Source organism: Botrytis sinoallii, assembly GCF_014898435.1.
Source record: "Botrytis sinoallii strain Bc 23 chromosome Unknown BSIN_020, whole genome shotgun sequence".
Taxonomy (NCBI): domain Eukaryota; kingdom Fungi; phylum Ascomycota; class Leotiomycetes; order Helotiales; family Sclerotiniaceae; genus Botrytis; species Botrytis sinoallii.
Window position 1 is genome coordinate 456455 of NW_024066047.1, and position 14167 is coordinate 470621.

At 41.9% G+C, this 14167-nt stretch overlaps 3 protein-coding genes across 3 annotated transcripts; 2 read left to right on the forward strand and 1 right to left on the reverse strand.

Moving 5' to 3' along the window:
• Positions 1 to 1116: 1116 nt before the first annotated feature.
• EAF02_009551 (uncharacterized protein) lies at positions 1117 to 3786 on the forward strand (the record flags this gene model as incomplete). Its single annotated transcript, XM_038905599.1, has 4 exons — positions 1117 to 1445; positions 1516 to 1685; positions 1744 to 2216; positions 2269 to 3786. 4 exons carry the CDS (start codon positions 1117 to 1119, stop codon positions 3784 to 3786), a joined length of 2490 nt encoding a protein of 829 aa, XP_038754657.1.
• Positions 3787 to 6289: 2503 nt separating this feature from the next.
• On the forward strand, positions 6290 to 6936 carry EAF02_009552 (uncharacterized protein; the record flags this gene model as incomplete). The annotated part of the gene is made up of 3 exons (XM_038905600.1): positions 6290 to 6427; positions 6603 to 6694; positions 6750 to 6936. 3 exons carry the CDS (start codon positions 6290 to 6292, stop codon positions 6934 to 6936), a joined length of 417 nt encoding a protein of 138 aa, XP_038754658.1.
• Positions 6937 to 10822: 3886 nt separating this feature from the next.
• EAF02_009553 (uncharacterized protein) lies at positions 10823 to 13123 on the reverse strand (the record flags this gene model as incomplete). Its single annotated transcript, XM_038905601.1, has 1 exon — positions 10823 to 13123. The coding sequence occupies one exon, from the start codon at positions 13121 to 13123 to the stop codon at positions 10823 to 10825; it is 2301 nt and encodes a 766-aa protein (XP_038754659.1).
• Between the last annotated feature and the right edge of the window lie 1044 nt (positions 13124 to 14167).

Genomic DNA, 14167 nt, shown 5'->3' on the forward strand with positions numbered 1-14167 from the left:
TTACATTAACTCGCAACCTCAATCTCCATATTTATCGTCTTTTTGCGGAGATTGGGAGGTGGATGCCCAGTAAATGAATCCTTGACTCTTGTGCCGTTTTTTTTCAAGGGGGAGCGGGGGATTCCAGGAATCGCTACTAGATGCGCTACCGTCCATGATTATGTTTGATATGAGCTTCAAATCTAGGCCAGAATAACAATGCCCTAGATCTAATTGGATACTATGAAGTTCCTTAGCTCTCAAGAAGAACTGTGCGGAGTAGGAGGGGATCGAGGTGATTTTAGCTTTGGTGGGGGAGAAGTTATTGATACAACAAACGAAGGAAGTACGAAAATGCTATCAGATTCTTTTCAGATCGTCTAACTTTTTAGATGAGTTTCAGACGAGGAAGACCACATTGTGTGATTCATGATTATTTCTATGCTCTCCACACGAAGTACAGCAGGCATTATACAGATGAACTCGGAGCAGTGCTGATTCCCTCATGCTACCTACCATCTATCTGCCTTTGGTATGTACCGGTAGGTGCAGGTGTATTAAGGAATACCCTGCATTATAAGTCAAAACTAACGTTTGAGTGCAAAGTACCATCATGTTTAAACTTATCAGAAATATTTATTAGATATTAACAAGATTTTGATCCACGCGATTCAAATTTCTGTTTCTACTTAGTCTCATATGCCTGCGATCTCCCAATTCCCTCATGATAGAAGCTTTTTATCCTTGCTCTGTCCTCCACAAAAAAGAGTTCTCCAATAAATATAAATACCAGGTGCTAGGTATATTATTTCTTTAGTGTCCTCTACAATTTCTACAACCTTATATAGTTGGGAGCTCCCTTCCACACCTTCCGATCGTTTTTAATCTTCTCTTCGGTCATATCATTATCATTGATTCTAGTTTGGGATATTACTAGTGTGAAATCAGAAGGAAAAATTTAAATATACAGTCTCAGTATTATTATCTTCAGATCATATGCCAAACCGACCCCTTCATTCTCGTCTACAAAATTATTGGTTTTTCTACACCTGGTCGATATTCACATGCTTCCTGTACTCCCCAAAAGTACTTAGTCCATAACAATTTCTTGTCTCACACAATTCTAGCAGTAACACAATGGATCCCGCATCTTTGAGCTTGTTGCAATCCGCTGTGCACGACGAGGAGCAACGAGATTTGGCAATGGGAGAACTTTCCGGAGCCCAATTATCGCAACCACGATCTCCCGGTGCTAAGTCGAAAAAGCGGAAGTCATTAGATGGAGGAGAAACCGCAGTTCCCGAAAAGAAAAAACGTTCTTCAATCGCATGTACAAATTGTAGAAGTCGAAAAGTACGGTGTGATGTGGAGCGTAGTGAGCGCGTCAACGACGCTGGAGAAAGAGTATGTAACAACTGTGCAATTGATGGAATACAATGCTTAGTCCCTGGAAGTAAAAGGAGAAGGTTAGTTACACAGACGGCTAAAAGCCATAATTTTAAAATTGTATATTTTATTAACATATGCAATGAGCAGAACCAAACGAGGCAGTAGCGATACCGCCGCCGAAGCAGTTCCTCTCCAAGCCTACACGGACAATATGGTATATCCCCAACAAGCTTCAAATAATGAGATAAGACGGGCATCTGGGCCCAGCGTTACATCCCAATCCCAGCATTTACATGAGCATGTGCCTCATTCAATCTGTAAGCAGGGGCTCGTTCAGAACACGATTTGTGCTGGTTAATATACTGACAATTTCAGACCAGTCAGCCCTTCATTCAAAAGAAAGCGATGATATTGATGAGCAAAGGCTCGCACAGCTTGCGCATCGAGCTTCTATGACTGGCGATCTAGTTCGCACCCGTCTGGCATCCTCCCCACCTCCTTCATTGAAACATTCACTTCCGGCATATATCAACCCCCTTCCTTCGAAAATGACCTCTGTCGATATAGACTACCTGTGGGCGAAAAGCGCATTACTTATTCCCGAACCTCCGTTACGAAACGCTTTGCTTCAAGCTTTCATCGAATACATTTATCCATATATGCCACTTTTAGAATTACACAAAGTTTTACAGATAATCAATGATGAAGGGAGGTCTGGCGCAATGAGTCTCTTGCTTTTCCAATCAATAATGTTCTCTGGGACAGCCTTTGTGGATATGGAAAGCTTGAAGCGCGCTGGGCATCGTACAAGGAAAGCAGCGAGGAAAGCATTTTTCCAGAGGGCCAGAGTATGTAACAAGCTAGCATGGGCGCACTTCGAGCAGTACTGACTATATTTAGGTTCTGTATGATCTAGACTACGAAAATGACATGCTAACTGTAGTGCAATCTCTTCTTCTCATGACATACTGGTATGAAACGCCCGAAGATCACAAAGACACTTGGCATTGGATGGGCAGAGCGATTGATCATGCATACACGCTTGCGTTGCATCGGGACCCGAAAGGAATGGATGCTGATCATAAACTAAGAAAACGAGTATGGTGGTCATGTTTTATGAGAGACCGACTCATCGCGTTGGGAATGAGACGTCCGACTAGGGTTAAGGATGAAGATTGTGACGTACCAATGCTGGTTGAAGGTGATTTCGAGATCAAGGCACTCGATCCACGGATTTCAATAATCTCTTCGAAATGTTCTTTGATAAGAGATGTTGAGGCTCAACGAGAGTTGGCTCTCATGTGTATTTCGAAAGCTGAATTGTGTTTATGTATCAGCCAAATCTTGGTGGCGCAATACTCGGTCCTCGCAAGACATCAAAGTGCTTCCAGTCAATCTGAAAATACTACGTCACAGATTATGCTGTTTCCCAAGAAGTCGGCATCGTCAGAAGAGGTCGAGCAATGCGATTTGGCACTCGATTTGTGGAAGAAAAATCTTCCCCAAGCATGTGTCTACTCGAATCAGTTGAGAAAAGGAAACAGTGGGCAGCCATTATTTGTGGCATGTTCATTGTTACATATGATTTATTTCACGGCGACTTCTGCCTTGCACAGACCACGAGTTTTACCTGCAGGGCCAAATCAACCGGAACCACAAACGCTTTTCGCGCTTTCACGTGAAGTGGTGACCAACGCTGCTATTGGGACTACGAACATTGTTCATGATATGCATAATTATGATCTGGAGAAATACCTTCCTACCACAGGCGTGACAGCTCTACTTCCAGCTATCATTATTCATTTACTGTTGGTCAGGTCTCCACAAGAGAATGAGAGACAGCCTGCTCTGGAAGGCTTTTGTCTATGTATGACTGTTCTCGAGAGTTTGCGCGATAACTACTCTTCAGCAGATTACGCAACTCAGTTCTTAGAGGCAGCTGTCCGAAAAGCAGGTATGGAGGAGATCATAGGCCGTGCTAGAGAGACGGCAAGACGTGAAGATGCTAAGCGCAAAGCGGCTTTGGCATATGAGAGAAAGCGAGCACAGCTGGAACGTGCACAGCGGTCTATGGACGAAAGAATCACACCGCCAGTTGACACTCAATTAAATGGTTTCGAGTCTTTGGGCACTCTCGTTGATAGCTCAACTGCGATATACAATGGCCACTTTGCTCATTCGCCTCCAGACAGTGACGCTGTTCTTGGTGGAACAAGCTCGAAAGTCTCCCATGATCCAAATGATATGTTTGAATTCTTGGACATCAACTACAATGATGGTGGTGAATCGGGAGGATTTTATGATATGGATCTATTCAGCAGAGAGATTCCGGGATTCGGTAGCAGAATGCCTAGTCCTCAACCTGGGGATAATCTTACGCTGTTCGATCAACCTTACATGGATGTTCTGGGCATTTAAGCATGTTTAATGGCTTGAGGTGTCAAGTTTTCTTCATTCCATCATTCTCAAATTTGGTCGGTGGAAGCTGGCAGTCCTGAGTAAGACTTGATATATGGTGTACTGGGAAACGGGTCGGTCGGATAGCTTTCGATAAAGCCCTTAGTGGGCAACTTTGGCGCCAATACGCATGGGATGGGGAAATAATTGGCGTTCGGGTCTGAGATTTCGAGTGACTATCGATTGACACTCGTCTCGTTATCCAAAATTTGATGTTAAACATGGACGAGACTTGAATCATGATGATAGACCCAATTCCTGGAAATTATGTCTTGGCATCAAAAAATGGCGTCGCTTCTTATATATGGTTGGGTTGGGTTGGGCTGGGCTGCGTTGGTGCTCAATAAATGATTTAATATCTGCATTCTATTTTTTGATTTAAATATTGAATGAGAATGATAGGTCTGTGGTGTATGGTTTGCGCTCGGGCGGCGACTGAGGATATGGGATGGATTATAATGAAGAGGAAATGAAGATAGACAGCTAAACCACATTATGAATGGGTTTGAGGCGTTGTATTTTGCATTACAAAGTTGCTCAGTTAGCAGGCCCTATAATAGAATGAATGAATTGATTGGATACCAGTATTGTATTATTTGCCTGATATCATTATGATGAATTGTCTCTTTTCAACGCTGTGAGACGATAATGACATGGGATTTTGAGAAATGGGAGAGGGGGAAGTTGGATAGTATATTCACCTATAGAGATATACCTACGCACGCCTTACCCTCGGGTAGGCATCTGTGCTAAAAATATATGTGCTTATTGGACGGTACGGCACGTACTCGGTCCCGGCAACGCTATCCTCGGTATTTGCTCGGTAGAGGGTGGTTAGTGCGCTAGGTTGGATTGGTTAGGTTTGGGGTAATTTGGGGTAATGTGGTGTGGTGTGGGGAAAGGGGAGAACCGAGTGCGGGGTTCGGGTTGGGGATTAGGGGATGGGATGGGATGGGATGAGAAAGGAAGATTAGGTGTGGGTGGGTTTAGAGATTGGAGAGTGTATGGGCTGGTTGTTTGAAGGAGAGGAGGGTTGCGCGTGGGTTTGTGGTTTCTGTGGTGAGTAGAGATTTGATATGTGTGATTAACCTTTTTTTTTCTTTCCTTTTGGGGTAGTGGGATCGGAAGAGATGTTCCGCATGACTTTGCTGGATTTTTTTGTTTCGACGACTTGGAGTTTGGGGCTTGCAGTTTGGAGCTTGCAGTTTGATGGGCTTTGCTTCCTTGTTAGTGAATAGTTGTGCTCGTAGTTGAAAGGATTGGTTTTGTTACATTTGAAGGTTGATGGGAATTTAAAAATATATGATATTCATGGAATCTTGCCTTTTCTGGAGTCTGGACCTACAGGCTATCGATTACTACAATATAGAAGAGGAATCTTGGTGAATGTTCCTGGGGATTGAGAGATTTTCAGCCTGTGGTCTTGTTGTACAAATATTCCTATCTTTTCACATGATAAGGAGACAATATCCAATCTTAACCCGTACACTACCAAGCCTCCCTATTTCTAAAACTTGGGCTCAGATTCTGCTCGTTTCAACCATTGAAGAGTCCTCATCCTCTTGTATACCAGAATCTATATACTAAGACTTGCAACTTGCAAACCCGAGTTTGCTATAGAGAGTTTGAAATTGACGCCCTACTCATTGGAATCATTAGCATCTGTTTGTGGATATACGAACTAGATCTTAAACTTACGCTTCTGTCACAAATATTCTTAAAATTGACGACATCCTGAAATGTTGGCTGGATCTTCTCAGCCAGTGGACTACACACCCACTCCCAAATATCTTTTCCAGTCTTCGCTACTCGATAGGCTGTTGCCACTGCAATCTAAGTAGCAATATGAATGCGTTCGATTGCGATACCAAACTTAGTATTCAAACTGGTGATAGAATTCGCGGCTTTGAAGAAAATCAAATAGGAAATAACCGAAACCAGCCGAGAATCGCTGTAACCATGCAAGTGATGAAAAGAGGGACTGCTGACCAAAGTTGGTTCTGGAGAGCCCAAGCCCCGCGGGGTGTCGGTGAACCAGGTGGGCTTCCAATATCATTATGAGTCTCGAGGAAGTTCAGAAGTGTTTTTCTTTTTTCTACGGCTATTACTATGGTGAAGCCAGTGATGAGAACTCGTGAGATAAATCGGAGGATACGGGTCCGGCGCTTGAGTTTCTATAGACCAATAACCTTAATTGTGAACTCAAACTATGAAACAATTTTGCTTAATTGATCTTACTTTATCAGATCCTGATGAAGGATACTTGTAGGTTGTGTACTGGATACAGGATTACAAGGATTGTCCGGCTCGAGGTGAGCCTCGTTAGTCAATCGACTATAATGAGTCCGCCATTTTGTCCACGATTCAGCCCCTACCGCCTTTTTTCACACAAGATATAAATCAGCTTGAAAGTACTCTGAAGCTTTTCCATGATCTTGAGAGTCTAGAGCTGTTATTTGACGGAATGAAACGACCAGTTCGAGGATTTGAAATGAGTAAGAGATTTTGGATTGGACTGTGGAAGGCAGCGCAATTAGCGCCAAATTTAGAGACTTTACATCTAGGATTGCTTACCGTCGGGTATTGCGATTTCGAGGCTTACGTATGTGCCTCTCAGAAAGGTCTTGAGGAACTTTACCTGGCCTTCGTTGACTCGCTTACGACTCGATAACATGACCTTATGCGAGAAAGATTTGACCGCTTTTCTCCTCAGGCACGCCTCTTCTCTGCGACATCTAACATTGTGTCATATTTATCTAATTCGAGGTTCGTTTCAGGGGTTATTTCAAGCTCTGAGAGAAGGCCTCAAGCTTGGAAGTTTTCATGCCGATGGTCAAACGCATTCATCCGTCGGTCTAGAACTATGGTAGTGAGTATCTCGTTGTCAAATCACATTCAACGTCAATACTTATTAAACATTTTAGTTTCTTTTCGAAGGACAAAGAGGCTGTAGAATTCTCTGAACTTACTGAAACTAAGCTTCAAATTTATAAGGACAAAAAGGACAGAAACCCAGGAAAGTCGTGGCTACTAATGCAGGAAGACGGTCTCGCTGATGAACTGTCTACCCGACTCTCGGCATTTTTTCTCAATAAAGGACGATTGACCTAGTAAACTTATAAGTAAATTGACGAAAGTAATTTTCTATAATGGTAGGGTGGGAGAATGCGATGGCCTGACTAATGAGCAGATGGGCGCCAGATGGGATGTTGAGCTAAATCAAGAGCTGCTAGATACTGACCTAGCCAGCTCGGCGGAGTTCGAAGGTGAGCTAACCGAGCATATACACTGCTAGCAACCATGCTAAGATACGTTTATATATATAGATTAATGCTCATACAGCTACTTATATAAGTATTCATATACTAACTCATTCATATAACATTTTATTCCTAGAGTACTAATAAAGAACACCTTGCTTAATGAAAACCTTAACTAACAACTCAACAGATCATTAGAATCATTGAATTTTCAATCCCCTGAAAGTCTCACAATCGACTGACTGAAAATAGTTTTTCTTCTTGGTTTACTGAGATTCACAGGGATGTACGTATTTATACTCTAATTACATATATATTCTTTTTTTCTCAGACAAGGAAGCGCAATCCCACTTTTCATAACACTCTCGTATCCGCCTGCCTCATCTCATCTTCTCAAGGTTTCGAAGCAACCTCATTTACATCTACATCTACAGGACTCATTTCTTTATAACTATCACCTAAAGCTCAAAGCGTCATTCCAACTTCTTCTCGATTGCACACCACAATCCTTAATACTTTTCGCTTAATACTTTTCGCATAACACAATACAATACAATATCTATCCTACATGAGAGTATTCCCTATATCGATATTCTAATCTAATCTGATCTGATCTAATCGAGAGATGTACGCATCTAGATCTCCGAGTATAGTAGTAGTAGTAGTAAATTCATAATCGATTCGGTCTATATAGCTATGCTAGATCTCCGAGTATATATAATAAAAATTAAAATCTAAATAACAACTTTAACTATCTCGCGTAACATCTTCTAGTATTCCATATTCGATAGCGAGATATCGATGGTCTCAATAGATATCTTAGCGTATATTATATATATAACTTACACTTTCTTCTATATCTTATCTCTTTCCTATACATTTCTTAAAAGTTGATCTGATAATTGATCTAGACTCTCTATTCTTGAATTATTCAGTATCCCTACCTGTACTATATAAACCCGTACAAATATATTCAATAGCGATTTTTAAAAGAAAGAAATAAAATACCTACTTATCGAACTTAACATTCATTCAATATCATATTTCCCATTTCCCATCTCCCATCTCCCATTTTCCCAACCTTCAAATACAACAACTTTTCCCATTAACAAAGATTCAGAATCCATCTTACATTACATTAAATCATTCTATAATCAAACAAGAAGCATTTCCATTACATTACATTTCATTTCTCTAAAAACCCTTACAATAATTGCGATAATAAACGCTAAATATGTTGAAATTAGATCGTCTTGCTTCCTTCCTTTTAGTATATACTATACTATACTACCTATACTATACTATCGGAACGGGAGTTATAGCAACTAATACATACAATACAAACTTATCTTCTTCTTCTTCTTTCTTCTTCTTCTTCTTCTTCTACTTCTACAAATAAAAGTACCGATATAAAGAGAGTCTACCCAGATATTCTCTAATTATATCATATCATATCACATTACATCACATCACATCACATTCCCAATCCTCCACACACATACACAGCATCCCATTTTATACAGTACTTCTATCTCTCACAAACACAACTAACAACTAACTGATCCAGAGATACACAATCTTCAATCTCGAATTTGCAGAATTATCTTTCCAACCATCCCATCAACTATCCCATCAACTATCCCATCACTATCCCATCAACTATCCCATCAACTATCCCATCAACTATCCCATCAATATCCTATCAACTATTCCATCAACCAACTCCTTATATACATCCCATTAACTATCCCATTAATCATTCCACTACTTATCCCATCAACCACCCCATCAACTAACTCCTTATATATATCCCAAACACAACACAACTCAACTCAATTCAACTCGAATCAAATCAAATCAACTCAACTCGAATCAAATCAACTCAACTCAACTCAAATCAAATCAACACAAATTAAATCAAATTATTGTTTTTATATAAAAAAATAATATAATAATATATCTTTTTATATATATATATAGTTCTATATTCATATAGTATACTAAGAGCAAATCACAATATCACATGATCAGATCACATGATCGTCGCTTAAGAGAGCTCTTAGCCTAGAACGGCCTGAAATCAATTCTTTATTAGCTCTTTATTAGTTCTTTCAATCCATTCGTAGTAAGATCGACATAGTACTAGCGAAATCGAATAAGGAATAAGAAAGAAAAGCTTTATTTGATGGAATGGCCGGATTAGGAAGAGATCTACGAGAAATAAACGAAAGTGGAAAGCTAGATTAGTAGGAAAAAGCATAAAATAAGGCCTTTCCCCTCGAATATAGAAAAAGAAAATAAGAATATTATATACTGTTTCATGAAAATCACGTGTTTCCTAGCTATTTAGTTGTTAATACGAGCCAGCTTCCCATAATAGACTAATATTAGTCTATTCCCTCTTATATACTATATACTCATATACTAGCTCATGACCTACGATACAAATCAAGTCCTCAGCCGGCTACAGTAGACTTCACCAGGTCAAAAATACCTACTACCTACATCCATACCCACCCTGCTACTTTCCTTTCCTTTCCTTTCCTTTCCTACTTCAATACCACTCCAGCCACTCCAGCCATACCTATCCATCCATACATATCCGCTAACCCCCGGCACGTCCCGACTCACACAGCCTGAGTTATTATAAGATTACAAGCCCGGACTAATTCCCATCTGAGCCGACACCGTAGGAGACAGCTGGCCCTATGCTCATCAGGCCATGTGCGTATAAATGTAGTCTTCAGACTATTACTTAGGTAGTATTGAGACAGATATCAAGAGTCAAGATTTCCATCTCTTTCCCATACAAAACTGCGTGGTGAATAGGTCTACAGCTGAAGCTTTTCGAGGTCTTATAATGGAAACAAAAAGGGAAAGAGGGGTTCTGGGACTTCATTCCTCGAATGACTGATATTCAAACGACTGGATTACACCCTTTACTTATCGACTCATTTACTCATTCACCAGAAGTAATCACAGACGCAAATAGAGAAATTCATAATGGACTTAAACATATTCATATGTACTAAGAATTGCGGTTTCCACGAATCCTTCAGATCACTCACTGTAATGAATGATTCTCGTCTAATAACGACTAGACCTAATCATCACTGATCTCTCGCCACCTCAAGAATTCACGTAACTCCTCTATCTATAGCTTCATTCCTATTCATCCATCCATCCGTTTGCCCTGCCCGCCTTCCCAAATATCCGTCCATCCATATCCATATCCATATGCAAACCCTATCGTAGAAATCAGAGTGAAATACCCTCCCTACAGCGCCATGCAAGATGAGAAATCCAGATCCAGGTATAAGTCCAGATGAAATGACAGATAAAACAAATCAAGACCGGAAAATACCGCCCACCCTTGATTGCCAAGTAGCTACTCCAAACGCAGGCGCAGAAAGAGTCCAACCACACTTAATTCCCGATTCCTTAAATAGCAACGCAAAAACGCAGACAAACGCAAAGTAAAACAAAAACAAGAAAATGTGAAATAGAGACCCTTAATCAAAATAAATATGTACCCAAACATCATTATCATCAACAAGAGGTCGCGAGGCTTTTCCAGACTCTATCAATATCCTATTGAACCCCCTGAGCAAAATATCAACCTCTTCCACCCCCTTCAACAAAGAAGAACAGAAGTTGACAGCCCAAATTTCATAATGTCGTAAAGTTCATTAAGTCATTATGTGTGTATCCAATACACTATTCTTTACGTATCCGACCTAAAAGCGTGTGGTAGAACTTCGACCCATCGATGGTCGGGGTGGTTGGTTCTTGGATGTAGTCCTAGATTGTTGCTGTTGAGTTCCTGAACCAATCTTTGGAAAGCGTTGTGTAATATCGAATCCAGCATAATCCGATAGATCTTCAGTAAGAAACTCAGAGTTGAAGAAATCTTCATGAGGAAGATCAAAATTACAGAGATTCAAGGTTGGTGAATCGAATTTTAGAGGCGAATTATTATTTGGCTTGCATGGAGAGTCCATAAAGTTTAAACCTCCCTTGGTTGGGGAAAGAAACGTTGAAGGTCCACCCAACGCAGGTGTAAGTTTGAGCACCGGTGTGGAGGTGACACTCTTGTTCAAGTTAGAATTGGTCACATCGGACAAAATGTTTGCAGATCTCGATCGATCCATGCGAGGTCTCCTAACTGAACGCTTTCCTGGTGATCCATTACTTGATCCAGCGAAGGATGCGGTGGAATCTTGAAAGATATCAAAGTCCGGAACGTAATCGGCAAACATGTAGGAGTTATGGTCAAGATTGAAAGCCGGACTCCATGCACTATCCTCGAGGACAGTTAGACCACGGATTGGAGAGCCAACGAGTTCCCTAACTTTGTCACGATGCATACGGAGGTTTGTGTTTGGAGATATCGATGGCGGTGGTTTCATAGGAGCCTTCAACTTGACAGCAGGAGTCAGAGGAGGCAACATTTGATAGTTGTCATGTGGGTGAGCTCGACGCAATGGAGAGGAGGATGGTGGAACGAATCCACTTAATGACCTGCCTTTGCTAGGGCTATCGTACGAAGAACCACGAAGACGAGCGATTTCCTCCTCAGCTCGGCCGCGCTTAATCCTCGGCCGATCAGCTTCAGATGTTAGCAATCGACTGACGCCATTTGGTCTCATCGCTGAAGATTCAAGTGATGAAAAGTACCCACTATCATCCATGGACGCAAACTTTCGTTTGTGTGATCTAGTCTGTGATGAAGATGGAAAACGTGGAACAGGAGGTGGCGTGTGATTTCGTCTAGGTGCATGGCGAGCTACAGGAGGGGAAGAATGCATCATTCGTGTTGGTGGAGATGATTGAATGTGTGGAGAGGATGGAGGAGCATCGTCGTCATCGTCATCCTCCTCTTCCGCATCTTGATTAAATTCCGATGCAGGAATGGTAGCGTCTGAAGATAACTCGGGGATAGAAGGAAGTTCTTTTTCTGGTAGTTTATACGTTGACTTTGGCAATGATACATCTTGACTAGACGGTAAATCCTTAAACATTGGCGTGGGGGGCGTAAGCTCTGGTGGATCGACAGGCGTGAGTGCTGTATTTAATACCGGAAGATTCTCGTTTGGACCTGCAGGTTTTCGTGTAGTCTTCTCCTTGATAAACTGATATTCCATTCCTGATTGAATTGCCCAATAATTGCCCTTTCCTGGATCATCCTTTGGCCGCTCCTGTTTTACGAAAGCCTTGTTGAGACTAAGATTGTGACGAATGCTATTTTGCCAACCAGCGTCTGCTGCATTATAGAAGGTGTAGTTATCGGATATCCACTTATAAATTTGCGCTAGAGTCAGGCGTCGCTTCGGGGCTCGCAAAATCGACATGCCAATCAACTGAGCATAACTATGCGAAGGTTTGAAGCCGTCATCGTGAATAGCTGGAAATGAATCTGGTTCCGGAAGTTCTCGAGGTCCTGATGCGTCATTTCCTTCCTCTGCTTTCGATTTGCCCTGAACCTTGGCTTCCTGAATGGGTGCAGCTTCCATCAACGAACGCTTTAGTGATGGTTTTTGACCATACAGTCCTTCCAAGGAGAAGTTGCTACTCGAGAAATCGTCGCGAAAATGAGATTGTGACTTTGCGGTATACATAGGATGTGGATAATTTTCTTTTCCTTGAGGTTGAGTATTCATGAATGTGGTAAATAGTGCTTTTTGCGGGGCGCCTTTGTACTTGGTTTGAAAAGGTTGTTTTTTCGCAATCGAGTCGGTGTTGTGTCGTGATCCCGCAGGTGGTGGCATCGGGACCATGTTTAATTTATTGCCGAATGGCGCTCTCGAGGGCGAACTCGACATTTGGCTATGCGATTTGAGCGGTGAGTGTTTGCTAGGTCCATTCTGAGGTGGGTTGAAGATGACGTTCCGCTTCGAGCCGTTCTTGATCGTTCTCAAGGGCGACGACTTTTTTTGATTTGAAGAATTTTTCGTCGACGGCATGGGCGCGCTGTCATAGGATGTGACGGGATCTTGATATATTTGCAGCGGCTGCTGCGTGTAACGCGACGAAGACATTGTGAGTAGTCGACGACGCGCTGATAAGTCGATATGATCTCTTTCAATCAACGCGTGATCTGATGATGATGTGGTTTTCCTGAATAGGTATCGATATGTGTTAAAAGCTGGAGCATTTGATGTGAGTTAGCCCTATGAAAAATATGTCATTCTAGGAGGGAAAAAAAAGGCACCATGGGATAACGAGGACTATCTAAAGGCATGCATACCGGGAGTGGGTGCTCAGTGTGTGCTGTCCAGGATCGACGACGGATCGGATTGTGGAGCGAGATTACGGTGGATTCCAAGTTTGGAAAAGCGAGGACGCAAGGGAAGGTGGTCTGGATCGCTACCAGTAAAATCAAATTGATTGCGAAAAAGTCCCGTGTGCGGCGGGTGAAGGGGTAGAATCGCAAAATGCGACTGAAGCTTTTGATAATATTGAAAGATGGTGTGGGTAAGTTGAATTGGGGTTGACGATGAGACGAGGTCGTTGCTCTGTGTGGGGATAGATTGTGGAACAACAACGAATAGAAGGAAGAGAACGGAGTCAAGCACAAAGTTGCGGGAAGAAAAAGTAAGGTGATAAAAGAAATGAGTTGAGATGTACGAAGGGCTGAGTGGGGAGAGTAAAAAAGAATGGGAATTGCAACTTGTAAGACGGCGATATGCCGAGCACGAGAAAAAGAAGGTTATGATGTGGAAGCAAGGAAGTGGCCCGAAAGTATGCTATGCCCTTGTTAAGAAAGACCGGCTTGAGCTATGCTTCGATGGTATGGGTACCTGGGTAGTTTGACCTGCAAAGGTCTGTGTGGTACGACCGTGTGATCCTTCTTTCTATCGGTAGCAGAAGTGCTTGATAAGTTGATAGAAGCCAAAGAGGAAAGGTCGAGCTAGATAGGAGATAGTAGATAGGACCTGGGTAGCTAGATAAGGTTGAGACTCGTTTGTTGAAAGCCCTTTTTTGATTTCTTTTGCGATGAATCAAAAGTCTGGAGAAATTGAATCTGGCTGAGGATCTGGCTGAGGATCTGGCTGATAATTTCACCTACAAAAGTAAATAAC